The 24,032-nt window shown below is 41.2% G+C and overlaps 1 protein-coding gene across 1 annotated transcript in view; it reads left to right on the forward strand.

Annotated features, from left to right (window-relative positions):
- The window catches only part of LOC132401348 (dynein axonemal heavy chain 8-like), an 895,336-nt gene that overhangs the window by 36,635 nt on the left and 834,669 nt on the right, over positions 1–24,032 (forward strand). The window contains exons 6-7 of the mRNA XM_059983478.1: positions 14,173–14,362; positions 15,254–15,414. Of these exons, the coding sequence (XP_059839461.1) occupies positions 14,173–14,362; positions 15,254–15,414 (351 nt within the window). The remainder of the gene's footprint in view (positions 1–14,172; positions 14,363–15,253; positions 15,415–24,032) is intronic.

Here is a 24,032-nt window from a genome sequence, read left to right on the forward strand (position 1 = left end):
TTGTATCCTGCTTTATATTATTGGCCAGTCTGTCTTCAGGTTTCATTTTTTCCCTTGCTATAGCTTCTTTAGTTGCCTTTTCTTGGATTTTAAAAGCTTCCCAATTATCTAACTTCCCACTCACTTTTGCTACCTTATATGCCCTGCCCTTATGCTGTCCTTAATTTTCCTTGTCAGCCATGGTTGCCTACCCCTGCCATTTGGGGCCTACTTTTGTGGGACATATCTATCCTGCGCCTTGTGAACTATTTCCAGAAACTTTCACCATCTCTGCTGTGCCATCATCCCTGCCAGTATCCTCCTCCAATCCACCTGGGCAAACTCCTCTCTCATGCCTCTAATTCCCTTTACAGTATTCCATTACTGATACTTGTGACTTGTGCTACTCCCTCTCAAACTGCAGTATGAATACAATCATATTTTGATCACTGGCTCCTAAGGGTGTGTTCAATGCAGGTAAGTGCAAGGTGTTGAATTTTGGGAAGTGAAACCAAGATAAAACTTGTACAGGTGCGTAGTTCACCTGTTAAAGAGGTATCATAGTTACCTTATCAAATGCCTTGCTGAAATCCATATACACTACATCTACGGCTCTACCTTATTCAACGTGTTTAGTCACATCCTCAAAAAATTCAGTCAGGCTAGTAAGGCACGACCTGCCTTTGACAAAACCATGCTGACCATTCCTAATCATATTATGCCTCTCCAAATGTTCATAAATCCTGCCTCTCAGGATCTTTTCCATCAACTTATCAACCACTGAAGTAAGATAGGGTGAATGCACTGAGAAAGGGAGCCAAAACCAAAGGGCATAGATTTAAAGTGAGAAGTACCTGAGGCATAACTTCTTCACCAAGAGGATGATGCACTTACAGAACAAGCTACCAGAGAAATTAGATGAGGGAGGTGCAGTAATGACATTTAAATTACACTTAGATAATTAAATAGACAATAGGTGCAGGAGTAGGCCATTCGGCCCTTCTAGACAGCACCACCATTCACTGTGATTATGGCTGATCATACACAATCAGTACCCCTTTCCTGCCCTCTCCCCATATCCCTTGACCCCGCTATCTATAAGAGCTCTATCTAACTCTCTTGAATGCATCCAGAGACTTGGCCTCCACTGCCTTCTGGGGCAGAGCATTCCACATATCCACCACTCTCTGGGTGAAAAAGTTCTTCTGCATCTGTTCTAAATGTTCTAAAAGTCTATCCAACACAGTGTATTGTCCAATGTAAATTTCCTTCAGTTCATCCTTTACCCTAGTTCCTTTGGCCACTATTACATCTGGGAGATTGTTTGTGTCTTCCCTAGTGAAGACAGATCCAAAGTACCTATTCAACTCATCTGCCATTTCCTTGTTCCCCATAATAAATTCACCTGTTTCTATCTTCAATGGCCCAATTTTGGTCTTAACTTTTTTTTGCTATTCACATACCTAAAGAAGCTTTTACTATCCTCCTTTATATTATTGGCTAGTTTACCTTCGTATCTCATTTTTTCTTGGCGTATTGCCTTTTTTGTTATCTTCTGGTGCTCTTTAAAAGCTTCCCAGTCCTCCAGTTTCCTGCTCATCTTTGCTATGTTATACTTCTCTTACTTTTATACTGCCCTTTACTTCCCTCATCAGCCACCGCCACCCCTTACTCCCCTTAGGATCTTTCTTCCTCTTTGGAATGAACAGATCCTGCACCTTCTGCATTATTCCCAGAAATACCTGCCATTGCTGTTCCACTGTATTCCCTGCTAGGGTATTGTTCCATTGAACTTTGGCCAGCTCATCTCTCATAGCTCCACAGTTCCCTTTGTTCAACTGTAATACTGACACATCCGATTTTCCCTTCTCCTTCTCAAATTGTAGGTTAAAACATATATTATGGTCACTATCTCCTAATAGTTCCTTTACTTCGAGGTCCCTGATCTAATCCGGTTCAATAGACAATAGATGCAGAAGTAGACCATTCGGCCCCTCAAGTCTGCACCGCCATTCTGAGATCATGGCTGATCATTCACTATCAATACCCAGTCCCTGCCTTGTCCCCATATCCCTTGATTCCCCTATCCATCAGATATCTATCTAGCTCCTTCTTGAAAGCATCCAGAGAATTGGCCTCCACCGTCTTCCGAGGCAGTGCATTCCACACCTCCACAACTCTCTGGGAGAAGCAGCTCTTCCTCAACTGTTTTAAATAACTGACCTCTTATTCTCAATCCATGCCCTCTGGTACTGGACTCTCCCAACATCTGGAACATATTTCCTGCCTCAATCCTATCAAATCCTTTAATTATCTTAAATGTTTCAATCAGATCCCCTCTCAATCTCCTCAATTCCAGCGTGTACAAGCCCAATCTCTCCAATCTCTCTGCGTAAGACAGCCCTGCCATCCCAGGAATCAACCTAGTGAATCTACGCTGCACTTCCTCAATTGCCAGAATGTCCTTCCTTAAACCTGGAGACCAAAACTGTACACAATATTCCAGGTGTGGTCTCACCAGGGCCCTGTACAAGTGCAAAAGGACATCCTTGCTCTTGTATTCAATTCCCCTTGTAACAAAGGCCAACATTCCATTTGCCCTCTTCACTGCCTGTTGCACTTGCTCATTCACCTTCATTGACTGGTGAACTAGGACTCCTAGGTCTCCTTGCATTTCTCCCTTACCTAACTCTACACCGTTCAGACAATACTCTGCCCTCTTCATTGCACAACACTAAATTTAGAATTGCCTTCTCCCTGGTAGGCTCCAGTACAAGCCGTTCTCAGAATCCATCTTGGAGGCACTCCACAAACTCCTTTTCTTGGGGTCCAGTACCATTCTGATTCTCCCAGTCTACCTGCATGTTGAAATCCCCTATGACAACTGTATCATTACCTTTGCGACATGCCAATTTTAACTCTTCATTCAACTTACATTCTACATCCAGACTGCTGTTTGGAGGCCTGTAGATAACTCCCATTAGGGAGTTTCTACCCTTAGAATTTCTCAGTTCTATCCATACTGACTCTACATCCCCTGATTCTATGTCCCCCCTTGCAAGGGACTGAATATCATTCCTCACCAACAGAGCCACCTCACCCCCTCTGCCAGTCAGTCTGTCCTTTCCATAAGATGTATATCCTTGAATATTCATTTCCCAGGTTCTGTCCGCTTGAAGCCATGTCTCCGTTATTCCCACATCGTACTTGCCAATTTCCAACTGAACCTCAGGCTCATCTACTTTATTCCTTATACTTCGTGCATTCATATATAATACTTTTAATTCATTACTCCTCTCCCCTTTTATATCAATTCCTATTTCACTTGGCCATACTGTATGGTCTCTTCTTGAGCTTTCTACTCCATTAATTCTGTTGTCCTTTTTAACTTTTCTTATTTTCACTTTCCCTTGAACTCCAACGTCATATTTCCAGTTCATCCCCTCCCCCCACTACTTAGTTTAAACACATCCATGTTGCAGTGGCAAACCTGTCTGCCAGAATGCTGGTCCCCCGCCTATTAAGATGCAACCCGTCCCTTTTGTACAATTCATCCCTACCCCAAAACAGATCCTAGTGGTCCAAGAATGTAAATCCTTGATTCCTGCACCAGTTCCTCAGCCACACATTCAGATCCATTATCTCCCTGTTCCTGCCCTCTCCAGCACGAGGAACTGGAAGCAAACCAGAGATAACCACCCTGGAAGTCCTGCTTTTCAGCCTTCTTTCAAGTTCTCTGAAATCCTGCTGCAGAATGTCCTTCCTCTTCTTCCCAATGTCATTTATGCCAACATGCACTACCACTTCCAGCTGTTCACCTTCACCCTTGTGATGTCCTGGATCCTAGCACCAGGGAGGCAACACACCATCCTTAAATCTCACCTGTTGCCACAGAAACCCCTTGCAGTACCTCTTACTGTGGAGTCCCCTACTACCACAGCTCTTCCTGATGTCTGACTCCTCGGCTCTGCTTCTGCACCAATTTTCAGCTTGCAGACCTGTCCGCCTCTCAGACTGGCAGTATCTTCTGTCCTGACAGCTTCTAAGAGGGTGAACTTGTTTATGAGAGGTACATCCCCTGGGGTCTCCTGTATTTCAAGCATCCTTTCCTTCCTCATCATCAACCCCCTTTTCTCTTCCAGTATCCTCAGTGTAACAACCTCACTGTAGGTCCTGTCCAGAAAACTGTCATTTTCACAGATAAACCTGAGGTCAACAAGTTCTTTCTTCAGTGCTGCAACATGCTCCTTCAGAAGCTGAATCTGGACACTTTCACAGCTGTAGCAGCCAGGGGCACCATCAGTGTCCCTGACCTCCCACGTCAAGCATGTAGTACACTAAATCAGCTTAGCAGTCACATCTTCATCCTCTGCAGTTGTGCCTGGCATAGTCTCCTTGCCAAAGACTAGCACTTTTCACACCAGGCATTTCCCTCAACCAGGCCACTTCCTGACAGGCTGCTCTGCTAGAGCTCTCCCTCTTTTTATTTGCTTGAGCTTTGCCAGCTGCAAGGTCACCTGACCTCGATTGCCCAATCAGTTGTTCTCTGCTGAGTTTGAGCTATTCAAATCTTGATTGCCAATCAACTGCTAATCAATTCTTGATTGCACTATCCAACTGCCAAAACTGCCAGAATCTCTCAAGCCAAAGACTAGCACTTTTCACACCAGGCACTTCCCTCGACCAGGCCGCTCTGCTGGAGCTCTCCCTCTTTTTATTTGCTTGAGCTTTGCAAGCTGCAAGGTCACCTGATCTCGATTGCCCAGTCAGCTGTTTTGTTGCTCGATTGCCAAATAGATAGGAAAGGTTTTGATGACAAGAGGCTAAAGGTTCAAACTTGAAAGTAAATTATTATCAAAGTATATGTCACCATATACAACTCTGAGATTAATTTTCTTGTGGACATTCACGGTAAATGCAAAGAAAATAATAGAATAAATAAAAAAACTGTGAACAACAAGGTGGTAAAACAATGTGCAAAAGAACAAATTGTGCAAATGCAAAAAGGAAGGAAAAATAATTAATAAATAAGCAGTAAATATCGAGACAATGAGATGAAGAGTCATTAAACACGAGGTCGAGGGTTATGGGAACAGTTTGCGTTGGGATGAATAAAGTTGACTGATGTTATCCCATCTGGTTCAGGAGCCTGATGTTTAGGGGTAGTAACTGTTCCTGAACCTGCTTGTGTGAGTTCTGAGGCTCCTGTAGTCCTTCCTGATGGCTGCACTGAGAAGAGAATGCGGGCTGGACGGTGGGAATCCTTGATGATGGATGTTGCTTTCCTCCAACAGCATTCTATGTAGATGTGCTTAATGGTGGGGAGGGCTTACAGCACCACTGGGCAAATGGGGCTAGATTAGGTGGGCATCTGAGTTGTCAACGGTCTTGTTATATATTTTACTCAATGACTATTAGTAAAGAGGGAGCTTCAAATATTAAGCCCCTGTTTTTGTTGAGGACATTGAGAACAGAATAAATTGAAATATAATTGATAACATGCTGAGAGTGCAGTTTTGCGGGTGAGTAAAATTTTTAAATTAATTGACAGGTTAATCTAGAATGTATTTTTAAGATAAAAAAGGTACATGAAAAAATATTGACAGATGAAAACAAAGAAAACCCTAAGATTTTAGGGGAAGAAGCTGCTGGAAAATGGAGCAAAAATTAATGACTGGAGAAACTCAGTAGATTAAGAGACATCTGTGGAAGCAAATGGATAGTTAAAATTATACGACAGAATTCAAAAACTTAGGAGTCCTTGTGCAAGATACCTGTACCGTATAGCCTACAGTATAATAAGGGACTTACTTTATGTTTTAGTAACACATTGTTTATTAGGTGCATATTGATTTGTACGTGTGTGTGTGTGTGTGTGTGTGAAGTCCAGATTATGCTAATAAAGAACCATGAAACTTAGCTCCCATGTCCAGCATTTTTATTAATAGCTTTGTTGTGTAACCAGGCCACATACGCAACAAATTGGCGATGAGGTTAATGAACCTGCATCATATTGGAATGGTGTGTTTTAATTGATAATGACCCTTAGAGGAAGAGTGCAAGGAACGAGCCTAGGAGTGGGAAAAGGAGGAAGAGCGAGGCCGTGAGTCTGAAAGGAAGGGGGAGCATAGCTGGGGTTGGGAACATTGGGAAACCATGAGACACAGTTGGAACCTCAGCAAGTCCAGGCGAGACTACAGCTGGCACTGACCTTCAGGGGATGAATGTCTGCCTGCCCCAGAAGGGAGATATAAAGGAGTGACACACACACATCTAAACAGAGTGCACCCGTGGTGCTAATGAATAGGAACACGTGATTCAAAAAGAAAACAAGGGGAAAACGGGGCTAAATTAACATGACAAAGATGGCAATGATTGGAACCATTACAGCATTTGATAGTGGCATTGAAGACTGAGCAACTTACATTGAGAGAGTGGAGTTATATTGTGAGGCTAACGGTGTTTATGATGACAAGAAAGCTAGCATCTTACTCAGTATTATGGGAGCAAAAACATATGGGCTGCTACGGAGCTTGTTAACCCCGAAAAGCCAGCTGACAAAACGTTCAAGCAAATAGTAGACACTCTCTAACAGCATTTAAATCCCAAACCACTGGTCATTGCTGAACATTTCAATTTCACAAATGGAATCAGAGCAAAAATGAAAGCATTTCTGAATATTGTGCTGAATTACGCAAATTATCAGAACATTGTCAATTGGGAGCTGGTCTATCAAATGCATTGGGGAACAGGCTAGTGTGTGGCATGCACTGTGAAACCACACAGAAGAAGCTCCTGGGTGGAAAAAAAACCTTACATTAGAGAAAGCGCTGAACATTGCAATATCAATGGAAACAGCAGCACGGAGTACTTCAGAGATACAACAAAAGTCTCTGGAATATGCTATGAATAAAATGTTACCGAACAGAAATGAAGGAAAGAAGTGTTATCATTGTGGGAACATGTCGCATCACCCTGCTGACTGTTCGTTTAAAGACAACAAATGCAGAAACTGTGGCAAACAGGGCCACATTGGCAGAGTATGCAAAGCTTGTAAACAATGTTACCATTGTGGGAACATGTCACATGACACTGATGACTGTTGGTTTAAAGACAACGAATGCAGAAACTGTGGCAAACAGGGCCACACTGGCAGAGTATGCAAAGCTAGCGAACAGCAGGAAAAGGGAAAAAAAACAAGAAACCCCAGAAGGGAAAACACAACCATGTACACAAAATGGAAGAAAGCAGTTCTGATGAAAATTACTCAGGCATAAGTGAATTATCTTGTCTGCAACTTCACAGTGTGAAAGAGACAGATGATCAAAGAGTAATAAGGATCACTCCACAAGTGGCAGGAGTGAAACTGAAAATGGAGTTGGACTCCAGCTCAGCTTTAACTGATCTCTGTACAAGACTACAAATGACTGTTTTTCCACATACCTCTGAAATGAACTAAACTACTGCTAAAAACTTACACAGGACTGAGAGTACGTCCCAAAGGTAAAATTAAAGTGACAGTGACCTACGGAGACACCAGCAGCTGAAACTCAATGTACTGAAAAACGGAGGACCACTGTTGCTGGGTCATGAATGGCTCAGGAAAATCCAATTGGATTGGCATACCATCAAGGCACTAGATGTGTCAACAAAGGAGGGCAGCTCGGTGGGGAAGACGTCTGCAGCTTTCCTATCACCCATTGTCGACTATTACAATGATGAGGAGGAGCTAGATAGCATTGACGATAAGGATGAATGCAGTATCTGTGGGCGTGACTCAGATGAAGGTATGGAGGATACAAAGGAGACAGATATTGCGAATAAGCAGGATGATGAAGATTACCTGGAAGTAAAAAAGCAGATGTACCAGGAGAAATTGACATCTCTCAAAAGATAGCTACAACAGTTACAGGAAGGCTCTTTGCAGGAGTATCATCAGTAAAGGATGAAGAAAGTAGATCAACATTACAAGGAAAGAATATGAAATGCAGAGTTTTTTTCTGCAACTGGAGACAGAACAAGTGGAAAGGAATTATATTAAAGAGAAGAAAGCAGCAGTGAAGGAATTTGAAGATGAAAAGATTGAGTTAGAAGAAGAGAAAAAATGATTGCGAATGAGAGGCTAACAATGGAACTCACAGGAGATTCTATGGAGGTAAAGTCAATAATGACTAGGAAGCTAAGGAAAAGACCTAATGAGCCTGTTCCAATTACAGACAAAAGATGAAAACCTGCACCTGCGCAGTTAAATTACTTGTTAACAGATGAACAGATAATGGAAGATCTGTGAACTCTCAATAAACTTAAATCTCCGAAAAGATCAGCATTTCCATCTTCTTCTGAGCACCTTGGCCCCATTCCTGCTGAATCACCAGCACAAAGGTATAAAGCACGAATAGAAGATGAAAAGTTATATTACGATAAGAGATGATATCATAAAGGTCAGGCTATTTATTTGGAATCTAAGGAGAATACAAAGATTGGCTGTGTAATTAGCTCAGTTGGATCAAATGAGTAAGGAAGGCAAGTGTTAGCACAAAAATGCATATATATCTAGAACAGCTGCACAGAGGAGTCTTCATTATACTGAGGCGATCCACTGCCTAGAACTCTTACCAAGTTGGAGGTGCACATCTTCTTAACTCCCTATGCTCAGAAGTCAACTTTTCATGATTTTTATATGAAATTTGTATTAAAACAAACAAGTTTATTGACAGACATTACCCGGAAAGGCAGAGAAGACCCCCCCCCGAGACTTGAGTTATAAATGGGTCTTAGACCAAAATTAAAAAATGGCTTGTTATAATTTGATATTATTATGTTACTTTGTTATAATTTGATATTATTAAGTTACAAAGTAAACAAATGGTAGGCATTTGTATGTTAAGGGTAAACATATTTGTTTAGCATAGTGCCCCAGTAAAAAAAAAGTTGATACACTATTAAATAAAGGGGAGGAGTGTACCATATAGCCTACAGTATAATAAGAGACTACATTATGTTTTAGTAATACGTCATTGAATGCGCTATTAGGCGCATATTGATCTGTATGTGTGTGTGTGTGTTGAGTTTGGATTATGCCAGTAAAGAACCATGAAACTTAGCTCCTGTCTCCAGCATTTTTACTAATAACTTTGTTGTGTAACTAGGCCACATACACAACAATACCCTAAAGGTTAACTTCCAGGTTAAGTTGGTTGTGAAGAAGGCAAATGCAGTGTTGCCATTCATTTCTAGAGGTATAGAATATAAGATGTGATGTTGAGGCTCTATAAGGCACTCATGAGACCACACTTGGAGTATTGTGTGCAGTTTTGGGCTCCTTATTTTAGAAACGGTATACTGACATTCAAGAAAGTTCAAAGAAGATTCACAAGAATAATTCCAGGAATATAAGGGTTACCTTATGAGGAACGTCTGGCTGCTGTTGGGCTGTATTCTCTGGAGTTCAGGAGAATGAGGGGGGATCTCAGAAACATTCTGAATGTTAAAAAGACGTCAACAGATTAGATATGGCAAAGTTATTTCCCATGGTATGAGATTCTAGGACGAGAGGCATGACTTCAGGATTGAAAGACGTCCATTTAGTACAGAGATGCGGAGAAATTACTTCAGTCAGAGGGTGTAGATCTGTGGAATTTGTTGCCATGAGTGGCTGTGGAGGCAAGGTATTAGGTGTATTTAAGGCAGAGATAGATAGGTTTTTGATAAGCCAGGGCATCAAAGGTTTTGGGGAGAAGACAGGGGAGTGGGGATGTCTGGAAGAACTGGATCAGCCCATGATTGAATGGTGGAGCAGACTTGATGGGCTGAATGGCCTACTAATGCTCCTATATCTTATGGTCTTATGTTGAGATCCTGCATCAGGACTGAGAGCATAGAGGAGAACTAGCCTATGAAGATGTGAGAGGGAGGGGTGGAACAAAGGCTGGCAGGTAAAAGGTAAAATAAGAAAGGGATGATGGAAAAATGAATCTAAATGGGGTAGGTGGATGGGTGGAGTTCAGTAGCAATGGCTATTAAGGGTGATTAGGGATGACAGAGGAAGAAAGAGAAGAGAAAAGAGAGGTGGGTGGCAGAAGGAGCCAGGTAGTGTGGAGAGGAGGGTGGAGTTTGGAATCAGAGGCTGGCAGGTGATAAGTACAAACAAGAAGCTGCATATTCAAGAATCTAATAAGTAAAGAAGGTCACAAATAGAATAAAATAAAGGAAAGATGATGGACTATTGAGGGAGAGGATAGAAGGACCTGAAAGTTTTTCACATAGGAACATTTCAGTCCTGAATTCTACTCGGTTAGCCTTTAAACAAATTCCACATGTCAGAAGTGGATTTATACAGTAACAGCCTCTCCTAATCTATTCTCCCCATTTTCTGCCTAATACTATTGAAACTAACCTTTTCCAACTTCAGCACTTTCCCCTGAGGTCAATTCTAACCTTTATCCAAAGTTAACTGAAAACTTATAATCATGAGTAGTTTCCAAAGTGCTCTCCCAATGAATCACTTATCACCTAGCCAGGCTGATCTCCCCAATACATGCTCTGATATGGCCCATAACTTGATTGGACTACCCACATATTTTCTTCAAGAAATCCTCCTAGAATCACCTAACAAATTTTGTCCCATCCAAACCTTTAGTACGAGGGGAATCCCATTCTATATTGGGGAAATTAAAGTCATCTAGTATAACTGCCCTGTTGTTGGGATTCTCAAAAGGACAGTAGACAAAAGAGTTGGTTATTGACTTAATGAAGCTTGTGATCACAACCTTGTCCTCGTCAATGAAACTGCTGTAAAGATGGTGACAGTTACATATCTCGGCATCCATGTCACAAGCAATCTCATTTGCTTCCTCCATGTTGATGCAATGGTCACAAAAGTGTATGAGCGTATGCACTTGCATGTCTGAGATGATTTGGCTTTATTATGAGGCTTTTCTTGAATTTCTACATGATGCACTAAAAATGCTGTCCTGCTGGGTTGCATCTCAGCCTAGTATGGCAACTGCTCTGCTCTGGATAGAATGGTAAATGCTGTCCAAACTATTACAGCCTCATCATTTCCTTCATTCATTTCATCTTCATGGTGCATTAATACATTAAGGCTAATAATATTGTCAATAATGCATGCCTGCTGGGACAGGATACAAGTGTCCAGACAGCCAGACATAACAGCTTCTTCCTCACTGCTCTCAGTCTTCTGAATCAATCACCACTTTCACATTCCCTTCCTGGTAGTGCTGCCACATTCTTGGACTCTTTTACCTCTTTTGGATATTCTATTATTGTTACATTAGCATTTATTTTGCACTACTTTAGATTGCACTACTATAGAGTCAAAGAGCACCACAGCACAGAAGTGGGCCCTTCAGACCATCTAGTCCATGCTGACCAGGCCTTCTGCCTAGTCCCATTTACCTGTACCATGATTGTTGCCCTCCATACTCCCTTTATCTATTTGTTTAACCAATCTTCTCTTAAATGTTGCAATTGAACCAACATCTATCACTTACATTGGCAGATCGTTCCACATTCGCACCATCGTCTGAGTGAACAAGAACCCCCTCATATTGCCATAAGTATTTTACCTTTCAGCCTAAACCTATGACCTTCTAGTCTCACTCAACATAAGGGAAAAAGCCTGCATGCATTCACCTCATCTATACCCCTCATTTTTTGTATACTTTTATACAATCTCCCCTCATTCTCCTGCAATCTAGTGAAAAAAGTATTAACCTATTCAACTTTAATCTATAACTCAGGTGCTCAAGTCTGGACAATATCCTTGTAAGTGTTCTCTGCACTCTTTCAGCCTTATTGATATCTTTCCTGTAAGTAGATGCCCAGAATATCACACAATACTCCAAATTTGGCCTCACAAATATAAGACCATAAGAAATAGGAGCAGAATTTGGCCATTATTTGGCCCATTGAATCTGCTCCACCATTTCTGGCTGATCCATTTTTACTCTCAGTCCCAATCTCTTGCTTTTTCCCCATATCCCTTCATGCCCTTAATAATCAAGAATCTATCTCTGCCTTGCACATACCCAGTGACTTGGCCTCCACAGCTGCCTGTGGCAATGAATTCCACAGATTCACCATTGTCTGGCTAAAGAAATTCTTCCTCACTTCCATTCTAAAAGGACAGTCCTCTATTCTGAGGTTGTGTCCTCTGGTCTTAGAGTCTCCCACCATAGGAAACATCCTCCAGATCTACACTATCGAGGTCTTTCAACATTCGATAGGTTTCCATCAGGCCACTTTAATTCTTCTGAATTCCAGTGAGTGGAGGCCCAGAGCCATCAAACACTCCTCATCTGACAAGCCTATCACATCCTTTCTTAGATAAGGGACCCAAAACTGCTCACAACACTCCAAGTAAGGCCTGACCAATGCTTCATAAAACCTCAACATTACACTCTTACTTTTATATTCTAAACCTCTTGAAATGAATCTTAACTTTATACTTGCCTTCCCCACCACCTGCAAATTAACCTTTAAGGAATCCTGCACAAAGACTGCCAAGTCCTTTTGCACCTCAGATTTTTGAAATATCTCTCCCTTTAGAAAATAGTCAACCCTTTAATTTATTTTACAGAGGTACATGACCATACACTTCTTGACACTATTACATCTGCCTCTTCTTTGTGCATTTTCCTAATACGTGTAAATCCTGCAGCCTCTCTTCTTCCTCAAAACTACTTGCCCCTCCACATCTTCATATCATCCGCAAACTTGACTACAAAGTCATCGATTCTGTCATCCAAAGAAGCGGTCCCAACAGAGACTCCTGTAGAATACCACTGGTCACCAGCAGCCAAGCAGAAAAGGAAAATACCTTAAACAACTTCAATATAGAATCCCAACTTCTGTATTCAGTGCCCTGATTTATAAAGGCCGACGTGTCTTTAATTCTCTTTATGACCCTTTCGCCCTGTGATGCTACTTTCAAAGAATTATGGATCTGTATTCTCAGGACCCTATGTTGTATGGCACATCTGTACAGCACTCCATGGAGATGATTTTGATATTTTTGTTGTGTATTTCCCTGAGAACATCTGTTTCCAATTTAAGTTCCCAAGTTCCAGCCTAATAGCATTATAATCGACCCTCCCTCAATTAAATACTTTCCTATGCCATCTACTCCTATCCTCATCCAACTCTATACTAAATATCAGGGGTTTGTGGTTACTGACTCTGAAATGCTTGCCCAGTGAGACATCAGCCACCTGACCAGGTTCATTGCTTAGTACTAGATCAAAAATATGTCTTCTCCTATTGACAGCTTGTCCACATTTTCTGTATCCTTTCTGGACACTCCTAAGAAATACTGCCCCATTTAAACCTTGCATTAAGGAAGTGCTCATCAATATTATGGAAGTTGAAGTCACCATAAGACTGTATGACATCAGAGCGAATTTAGCCAATTAGGCATGAATAACACCAACCTTGTTATTTTCACACTTTTCCAAAATTTGTCTGCTCATCTGCTTCTCAGTGTCCCTGTTGCTATTGAAGATCATGCAGAATACTCCTACTAAAATGATTTCTACCTTCCACTTTCTGACTTGTACCCTCACTGACTCAATAGATGATCCCTCCATGACTTTCTACCTTTCTGCAACTCTGATGCTGTCAATGCCACTCTTTTACCTCTCTCCCTGAACCTTTTGAAACATCTAATTCCTGGAACATCTAACAGACACTCCTGCCCTTGTGACTGTGAAGCCTCTGTTTTTATTTAGAAATTAGATAGATAGTCACAGTCTTTTTCCCAAAGAAGGAGAATCTCAAATTTGAGGGCAGAGATGTAAGGTGAGAGGGGAAAGGTTTTCCTAGAGAACGATGGATGTACAGAACGAGCTGCCAGAGATTTGGTAGGACTAGCAGAAGTAAATTTACAATATTTAAAAGATGGGAAAGGTTTACAGTGATATCAAATTTAGACACATGGGACTTCCCCAGCAAGGCATCTTAGCATGGATGATGTGGGTTGATGGGCTTGTTTCTGTGGCGGTATAGCTCTATGACTTGATAATAATGCCTGATTTTTATCTGAAATATTAACTACATTCCTCTTTCCACTGGTATAATCTAATCTGCTGAGTATTTTTATGTTTTTCTTGATTTCCAGTATGTACAGTTACTTGATCCTTATCATGTTTGACTTACCAATATACCTATTTGCAGGAGACATTCTTCAGCATTTTGGATGGTACGGATGGAATACTCACAGGTGCTGTGAATATGTTGAAAAATATTTTCTTACCAGCAATTTCTGCATGTGGAAATTGGGGAGCACTTAATCAATCCATTCATGGGGAGAGGGAGAAGAAAGCCTTCAAAGATACTATTAATGGATACATCACTTTCTTAAATGGTAAGGTGTTTTACTGACAGGTTGGTTAAATTTAATTTGAATTTACAAACATGGATTGTGTGTGTGTGTGTTTCAATCATGACAGATAAAAGAAAATGAAAAAAATACTGGATCTAAAGTTTGTGCATTTATGTGTGAGCCAAGTGTACAGCAGTGGGATCAGCACACAGGCCTGGGGGGAGGGGGACACTCATGTTGAGGATGATGGAGAGGGAGAAGCAGTTGTGCATCCTGACTATGTGAGGTCTGTTAATTAGGAATTCCGACACCCGGTTGCACAGTGATGTATTTAGACCTAGGAGTAAGTGTTTGTTCACTGAGGTCTGTGCAACAATGCTGAACTGAACTGAAATCCAGAAACAACATTCTGACATAATTGTTCTTGTCTTCTAGGTGTGTCAGGGCCAGGTGCATGACAAGCACTATGGCATTTGTTGTTGAATGGTTCATATTTGCTTGTTATAACATCTGCCCTTTCCTCAGTCCCTGCACTTGTTGCCTGCTGCCCTGCTCAGGTTCCCAAACCTGAGTTGCTGTAGTTTAAATCCTCCTTATTAGCACTCCCCTCGAGGGTAGTGGTTCTCATCCAATTCATGTGCTATCTGTCCCTATTGTATGGGTCCCAACTGCTTTGGAAAACTCAAGGACTATTAATTCTGAGGCCCTTGCTCCTGCACAGATTGATAGACCTTTAGATAATAAAGGCAACAAGATATATTAGATTATGGAATAAAATATTGAGGTAAAATATAAACTCAAGAGGTTCTGCGGATGCTGAAATATCATTGGTGATCTCACTGAATGGCAGAGTATGCATGAGGGGCCAAATAGCCTCCTGTTTTAATTTCTCATCTGACTGGGATTAATTATAAATGTAATATTTTCCTTCAGGTACTAAAATAAGCCTTGAAAAAGCTGTTGTGCTAAAGAGTGAAATGGTTGACCTTACTCAGCTGCACTCATTTGAGCAAGTGAAAGCTGCAGCATCAAATCCAGAAATAATATTACAGCTTGAAAATCTGCTTTTGCAATGGTACAATCAACTAGAACAGGTTTGTATACTTGAGCACTTTTAACTTTTTAACATGGTTAATACAAGGTCTGTTGTTAATAATTGTCTCAAGAATAATGTTTCATTTTGCACATTTTGAATGATACATCTCTACCATGAGTAATTTGCCACTAAAATGAGGAGAAGTTTCTTCACTCAAGGGGTGGTGAATCATTCAAACTCTCTGTTTAAACGAGCTGTGGAAGCTCAATTATTAATTTCATTAAAAAAAGAAATTAAAAGTTTTAGATAAGTACTAGAGGAATTAAGGCTTATGGTGTTAGGACAGATAAATTGTATTGAGGCAAGGATCAGCTATGATTTTGTTGAATTGTAGAGCTAATTTAAGGGACTGAATGGCCTACTCATGCTGTTATTTCTTGTTATTTTTACCATTAAAGAGGTATGAATACTTATTTAAAACTCACAATACCTATTTTGCACAGTGCTGATGGCATTAAATGTCACATTTTTTAATGTGGGCCCCCAAATAGAAGGAACTGGAAGTGATAGGGAATGTGTGAGAATAAAGAAGGTTGAACCACGAGTCAACTAGCAGATGATAAAACAATAAGAAAAGGGAAACTAAGAGTCAAGATATTGAAGGAAAAATGTGTTGGAACGTTAGGAGATTAGACATTTTAGGCAAACAGTTGGATGTGTGACTGGCTGAACGGTGGTAAAGGGATTTGGAAACATGACTGAGGAGCTTAAACCATATTTGCAGAGTGGGAAAGAGTGTGGATGAGAGAAATGCCAAAGCAAATTACTTGAAATTCAGCCTAGGAAGACTGATGATTCTTTGCCTTCCTGACATGTCTTTATACCCACAGGGACTCAGTGAATTGAGCAACAACAGTGGAAGGAAAGGAATTGTCAACATTTCATAAGTGAAACTCTTCAAAAGGAATAGCTCTGTTAGATTATTCAGTTGCCTTGGGGCCTGTTTCTATGCTGATTAGGGGTTTCTGCTGGAATGCTGACTTTGTAGTGGAGCTGGAGAAACTGAGAGAATTCAAGATGGGGCCTATTTAAAGATAGTTTACCACAAAATGAAGCACAATTTTTTTGTTCTTAAAGACTGATGGAAGCAGAGTCTGAGATAATCGCCTCTCTCCAGGAAAGTGGAATTTCTCCTCTCTTTAAGATCCAATTAAAGGTGTTAAGTAATAATGGAGCTAACTGTGACTTCAGCGGTTTGTACCACTTTGAGCTAAACCCATCAGAGCATGGAGACTTTCTGGCCTTTAATCTAGAGATGGCCATGTTCAGTTCTTTGGCAGCTACTGGTTCAGATAGGCATTCATTTTGTAAATCTGTGAGCTTGGGTAGTTCTAAAGAATTCAAAAAAGTGTCTATATGGGAGGCCTGGGGTTGAGAGTACAGCTCTCGATAATATGTTTCAAAACTCTCTTGAATTTTCCCTATTGTACTCTCAACAAGCTTTGTTTTTGGATTCTTTATTTTATGAATTGTATTGTCTGCTTGTTGTTTACATAATTTATATGCTAATCATCTAGCTGATTTGCCTCCTACTTCATAATTCTTTTGTCTCAGGTATAGAAAATTTATTTGAGTTTCCAATGTGTAAATATCAACAATTTCACTTGGCAATTTCTTAATTTCCTGTTTTAAATTAAAATTAATTTTGTTGCTATCTACAACTTGACTTTGTTTTAATTTTCCTTGAAGGTCTGCTAATTTTTGTGCTTTAACTTTTTTCATGTGAGGAATAATGGAAATAATTTTTCCTCTCAGTACAGCTTTTGCAAGCTTTACATCATTTGTAAGGCCAGTGATGTTGTGGGAGTGGAACTGGACTCTCTGGTGGTGGTGTTTGAAAAAAGGATGCTGTCCAAGTTGCATGCCATCTTGGACAATGTCTCCCATCCACTCCATAATGTACTGGTTAGGCACAGAAGTACATTCAGCCAGAGACTCATTCCACCGAGATGCAACACTGAGTGTCATAGGAAGTCATTCCTGCCTGTGGCCATCAAACTTTACAACTCCTCCCTTGGAGTGTCAGACACTGTGAGCCAATAAGCTGGTCCTGGACTTATTTCCACTTGGCATAATTTACTTATTATTATTTAATTATTTCTGGTTTTATTTTGCTATATTTCTACTCTATTCTTGGTTGGTGCAACTGTAACAAAACCCAATTTCCCTTGGGATCAATAAAGTATATCTGTCTGTCTGTCTTTCAATGTATCCCATAAGATCACTGGTGATGTTTCTCCCATGTCATTAAGGTCTAGGTATTCTTTGATTTCTTTTCCCCTTCATTACTTTCGGGTTATTGGGTAGGAAGCAGAGTCTGAGCTATTTTTAAATCAGAATTTGATTCTTGATGAAAAGCTGAAAGGTTCCTGTATATAGGTTCCGAGGAGGTGACAAATTGGAATGTAGGAGGGAAATTGAAAATCTGGTTGAATGGTGCCACAATATTTCAGAGTGAAACTCTGCATCAGGATTAGCTCAATTAGACATTTTGGTTGCCATAGTGCCTGTTTCCATGCTGATTCAGGGCTTCAAATGAAATGTTAATATTGGGGCAGTGGAGGAACTAAGAAACAGGATTAACATTTTTAGAAGCAACAGGATGGGAAGAGATATAGTCAAGATTACTGTGAGAGTCAGTAGGTTTATAAAAGATAGTAGATAGTTTCGCTTCAGAGATGGAAACAGGGAGATTGAGAAACAGATGAGAAGTGTCAGAGATGGGATCAAATAAATTTGAGGGCAGAGTGGGAACTGGAGGTTAAGTTGATGAAATTGTCAAGCTCTACATGGAATGCAGTTGTCAGCGTGGTGGAGAAAAAGTTGCCATTGTGGGGTTGGAACATGAATTGTTCCACGTGGGACTGGACTCTGATGGTGGTGTCTGAAAAGAGGATGCTGTCCAAGTTGCATGCCATCTTGGACAATGTCTCCCATCCGCTCCATAATGTACTGGTTAGGCACAGGAGTACATTCAGCCAGAGACTCATTCCACCGAGATGTAACACTGAGCGTCATAGGAAGTCATTCCTGCCTGTGGCCATCAAACTTTACAACTCCTCCCTTGGAGCGTCAGACACCCTGAGCCAATAGGCTGGTCCTGGACTTATTTCCACTTGGCATGATTAACTTATTATTATTTAATTATTTATGGTTTTATATTGCTATATTTCTACACTATTCTTGGTTGGTGCGGCTGTAACAAAACCCAATTTCCCTTGGGATCAATAAAGTATGTCTGTCTGTCTGTCTGTAAAAGGCAGGCATAGCTAGGGCCTATACGTTTTAGTTTAGAGAAAGTGGGAGGAGCCAAAAGAGAAACTGTTGAGAATAAGGACCAGTTCCGCTAGATAGAGGGCAGTGGTGGTGTAGGGTAGCTGGTTAGGTCTGTTGTCCACAAAGAAGCAGAGAGCTTTAAAGCTTTCCTGATAGGGAAGTGGAAATGTATAGTGACTGGGTCCATTGTGAAAATAAGGTAATCTGGGCCAGGGAACTGAAAGTTACTGAAGTGATGGAGAGCATGTGAAGTGTCATTGATATTCAAGTTCAGGCTCAATTGTCATTCAGCCATACATGAAGACCCATGAATACAGACAAACAAAACTGTGTTACTCTGGAGCCAGGGTGCAAAACACAGTACCAACAGTTACATACAGCACAAGACACATTGAGCATATTTAAGATAGCAAGCACATATAAGATATCATTAAAATACAATCACATAAAAAAGATAGTCCAAGATCCTGAGTCATGATTATTACAGCAGTCTGCAGACGAACACAATACAGCTTATTTGCTGCCGAGTGAACTCTGAGGACAGCACCCACTGTCCAAAATGGATGCCTTGCTGCACCATTTCCAGTGGAGCGCACTGACTCTGTGCCTCTCTTCTGCGTGGCTGTAAACAAGTGACATTGTGACTTGATGGCTAGTTTTCTGTGCGACTAAAGAATTGCAGCTCCAATGCCATGTCATTGTCGTTTGCCAATAAATCAGTGAATCTGACTTGCAGCATTCCATATTAACAATGCCCAACAGGGTTTTGTGATTACAAGAAACATGACTAAGATGATTAATCGTTATAGAACATAGAATAGTACAGCACATTACGTGCCCTTTGGCCCACAATGATGTGCCAACCCTCAAACCCTGCCTCCCATATAACCCCCCACCTTAAATTCCTCCATATACCTGTCTAAATTGGGCTTGTTATTGTTATTGCTAAATTGTTATTGGGCTGTGCCTTCCAAATTTCCCCCAGAAACACCAGTCATTGCTATTCTGCCGTCATCCCTACTATTGTCCTCTTCCAATTAACTTTTGCCAGCTCCTCTCTCATGTCTCTTTCATTCTCTTTACCCTACTGTAATACTGATACATTCTGTTCAAACTGCAGAGTGATTTTTTGTCATATTATGATGACTGCTTCCTAACGGTTCCTTTACCTTAACTTCCCTAATCAAATCTGGATCATTACATCACACCCAATACAAAATTGCCATTCCCCCGGTGAGCTCAAAGCAAAGAGTCAGAATAAATGGAGCTTTTTCTGGTTGGTTGCTGGTGACCAGTGGTGTTCCACAGGGTTGGGACCTCTTCATTTTACATCATATATCAATGACTTCCATGACAGAATTGCTGGCTTTTGGCAGGTTTGCAGATGATAAGAAGATAGGTGGAGGAGCAGGTAGTTTTGAGGAAGTAGAGAGGCTACAGAAAGACTTAGACAGATTAGGAGAATGGGCAAAGAAGTGGCAGATGCAATGCAGTGTTGGGAAGTATGTGGTTCTGCACTTTGGTAGATGAATGGGTTGACTAATTTCTAAATAGAGACAAATTTTAAAAATCTGAGGTGCAAAGAGTCCTGGAAGTTCTTGTGCAGGATTTCCTAAAGGTTATTTGCAGATTGAGTCAGTGGTGAGGAAGTCAAATACGATGTCAGCATTCATTTCGAGAGACTAGAATATAAAACCAAGGATGTAATGCTGAGGCTTTATAAAGCACTTGGAGTATTGTGAGCAGATTTGGGTCCCTTATTTAAGAAAGGATGTACAGACATTGGAGAAAGTCCAAAGGAGGTTTACAAAGATGATTCTGGCATTTAAAAGCTTGTCATATGAGGAGTGTTTGATGGTTCTGGGCCTTCACTCACTGGAATTCAGAAGAATGAGGGGTGACCTCATTGAAAACTATTGAATGTTGAAAGGCCTCTATAGAGTGGATGTGGAGAGGATATTTCCTGTGATTGGGTAGTCTAAGAACAGAGGATACGGCTTCAGAATAGAGGTGCGTCCTTTTTGAATGGAGATGAGAAGGAATTATTTTAGTCAGAGAGTGGTGAAACTGTGGGATTCGTTGTCACAGGCAGCTGTAGAGGCCAAGTTATTGGGTATATTTAAAGTAGAGGTTGATAGATTCTTGATTAGTAAGGGCATGATGGGATACAGGGAGTAGGAGGTTGGGACTGAGTGGGATCTAGACAGGTACAAGTGACTGAGGTATCCGTAAGACGTAGGAGCAGAATTATGCCATGCTCTGCCATTCCATTTTTATATTATCCCTGAACTTGAAAGTAAGTGCTTTCAAGCTTTTGTTATCTTCTGAACAATGGGAGAGAGAAAAAGAGAGAGTCTGGAATGGGTAGGATTTTTGCTTATGTTGGCTTCTTCACTTCTAGTTTAAGATGGTGCTGGTGATGCCCAGCGACTACTTACCAGCGGCAAAACACAAAACAAAGAATACTAATAAACACCTTATTAATCACTTTATTAATAATGATCAACACTAATAATGGAGAGGTGGTGGTGGCAGAACCATAGGTAAGAAATGGTCAAGGGAAGCAGATCTGAATGGTAGCAGAGGCAGTGGCGCAAGGAAGGCACGGTCAAGGCAAGTGAAAGCAAGGTGGAAGCAGAGTTGTGGTGTTCATGAGAGCAAAGCAAGTCCTTATATCTGATCAATTTAAGCGCTGGGCTGAATTGGAAAGGTTGGGTACTGGCCGAATTGTGGTGGAGGGGTCCAGGCCCCAGACTGTCTGAGAGTAATGAACGACCTGATGTTTGGACAAATTAAACACCGGGCCTTGGTCAGGGATCATGGTAATGTTACTGGGACCAGAGGCAAGATGAGGGCCAGTTCTGCTTGCTGTTCCACCACTTTTACTCAGATCTGTACTGGGCTGTTATCTGTTATCTGCTCCAGCTGCGGTGATGCCTGGCTTCGTGTCTTTCTTAAAACTGGAGTTCTGAGACTATTTGCTTACTTTTGCTGTTTGCAGGATTTCTTTTTTTCTCTCTCTGTGCATTTGGTGTTTGACAGTCTTTATTTAATCGGTTCTTTTGAGGTTTCTTTATTGTGGCTGCCTGTAAGGAGAAGGATCTCAAGGTTATATAATGTAAACATACTTTGCTAAGAAATATACTCGGAATTTTATTGAGGGATGTGTCACTGGGCCTATTGTTGTTTGTCATCTATATCAATATTTTGGATTAAAATACATAAGCATGGTTCATAAGGTTGCAGATGATACTAAAATAATTGGTATCAAAGATAACGACGTAAGTTATCAAGAATTACAGTGGGATCTTAATCAGATGGGAAAGTGGGGTGAGGAATGGCAAATAGATTTTAATTTGCTTCCTTACCTGCTGAGAGCCTCCAGCACATTGTGTGTATTGCTCAAGATTTCCAGCACCTATAGTACCTCTTATGTCTGGATTTTAACTCAGTTAGATGTGAAGTGTTACATATGGGGAAATCAAACCAGCATAGGGCTTTCACAGTGAGTGGTAATACTCCAGGGAGTGTAGCAGAACAGAGAAGCCTAGGAATACAAGTATACTGTTTGCTGAAAGTAATGTCACAGTAGATAAGGTACTGACTGATAAAGCCATGCTGGCCTTCATCAGTCAGAACTTTGACACAGGAGTTAGGATCAGAATCAGAATCAGGTTTATTATCACCGGCATGTGATGTGAAATCTGTTAACTTAGCAGCTGCAGTTCAATGCAATACATAATATAGAAGAAAAAAAACCAAAATAATAATAAATAAGTAAATCAATTGTGGTATATGTATATTGGATAGATTAAAAATCGTGCAAAAGACAGAAATACTATATATTAAAAACAATAGGTAGCATCCAAGGGTATAATGTCCATTTAGGAATTGGACGGCAGATTCATTCATTCATCCTGGGATGAGAGGTGTGAGGATGATGTGTCAAAGATATCCTTGATAATTGTTCTAGGCTAGCCTGATACGGTGTGGTGGTAATCAAACACATGGTTGAATGATCACATTTTCTGTCAGGTCTCTCATCCATCTTCCCCCCTGAACCATCTTTAATTTAAATGGCTTGGTAGCCTCTTTCCACTACCTCTAATGATGCATAATTTGAAAATTTCTGCTAATTTCAATTATTTGCTGGAGCGCTCAGAATATAGTCAAGATAAATGTTCGGTTGCTCTGCAATGCACATCTGTAGAAGGTTGTAAGTATTGCTGTGCATAGTGCAGCAAATAGAGGCATTGGCGAGCTGTCTTGATTGTTGTGTTCTTGGACCATGAGAGCTTGTAAGAGGTTGTGCGAGATGTATACTCACATGAGTTTGAAACTGCTTGCAGTTTTCCCTGCTATGCGACTGCCTTGTGAGTGGTGTAAGATTTCTTGAAGTTAGTAACCAACTACTTTGTCTTGTTGACATTAAGGAGAATGTGTTGAAGGTGCGGGAGGCCTCCATTAGCAGGGCACAGTCTTTGGCAGTAGTCCCCTGCAGTGAAGTGGCCACAGATAGCATACCCTGGGGAGCAGTAGAGGAGATTGTGGCAGAGTTGAGAACAGAGATGTTTTGGCTGTTATCAGTGGGTGTAACCCTTCCCCCCCATATGATGTGGCGGGGGGGGCAGATCCCCAAGGGGACAAGTAATGTGGAGAGCTGCTGGCAGTTGTGTCACACCAGAAGGAGAGTGAGCCCCTGGGTACCTAAGCATAGAGAGTCGTTGAGAAAACTTAGAGGAGACGCAGTGAGGGCCTGGTGTCTCTGGGGGAACACATACCAAGAAGCCGCCAAAAACAAAAGGCCCATTCCTGAAGGCTTAGTGGGACCATTCTCAGCACGGGCTAGAAGGGCCGAGATGGCCTGTTTCCGTGCTGTAATTGTTATATGCTCCAGAGTGTTGCTATGGATAGAGGGTATTTATGCTAAAGCGATACTCGACACCAGGTCACAGGTCATGTTGTTGTACCTTTCATTTTACAATCAGTATCTGATCTGGGATCTGGGAGCTTAGTGCTAGTGATTATCATGCAACGGTTATTTGTCAGTGAAGTTGGAGTTCGCAGAGGCTGGTGCGGGAGTGTCTGAGGTCCTTGATACATTGATGCTGATCTATCCGGACCCTGTTGAGAAGGACGGTGTTTCAGTTCTGGTGGGGACCAACACCCCTCTTGAGGGGCCTGCAAGGAGAAGACTAGCGAAAACTTTCTGAAAACATTGTCCATGGGAACTCTATAGTTAGGGGGTCAGACAGGCGATTCTATGGACACAGGAAAGAAATACAGATGGTAGTTTGCCTCCCAGGTGCCAGGGTCTGGGATGTTTCTGATTGCATCTAC

Source organism: Hypanus sabinus, chromosome 10 (genome assembly GCF_030144855.1).
Source record: "Hypanus sabinus isolate sHypSab1 chromosome 10, sHypSab1.hap1, whole genome shotgun sequence".
Classification (NCBI taxonomy): Eukaryota; Metazoa; Chordata; class Chondrichthyes; order Myliobatiformes; family Dasyatidae; genus Hypanus; species Hypanus sabinus.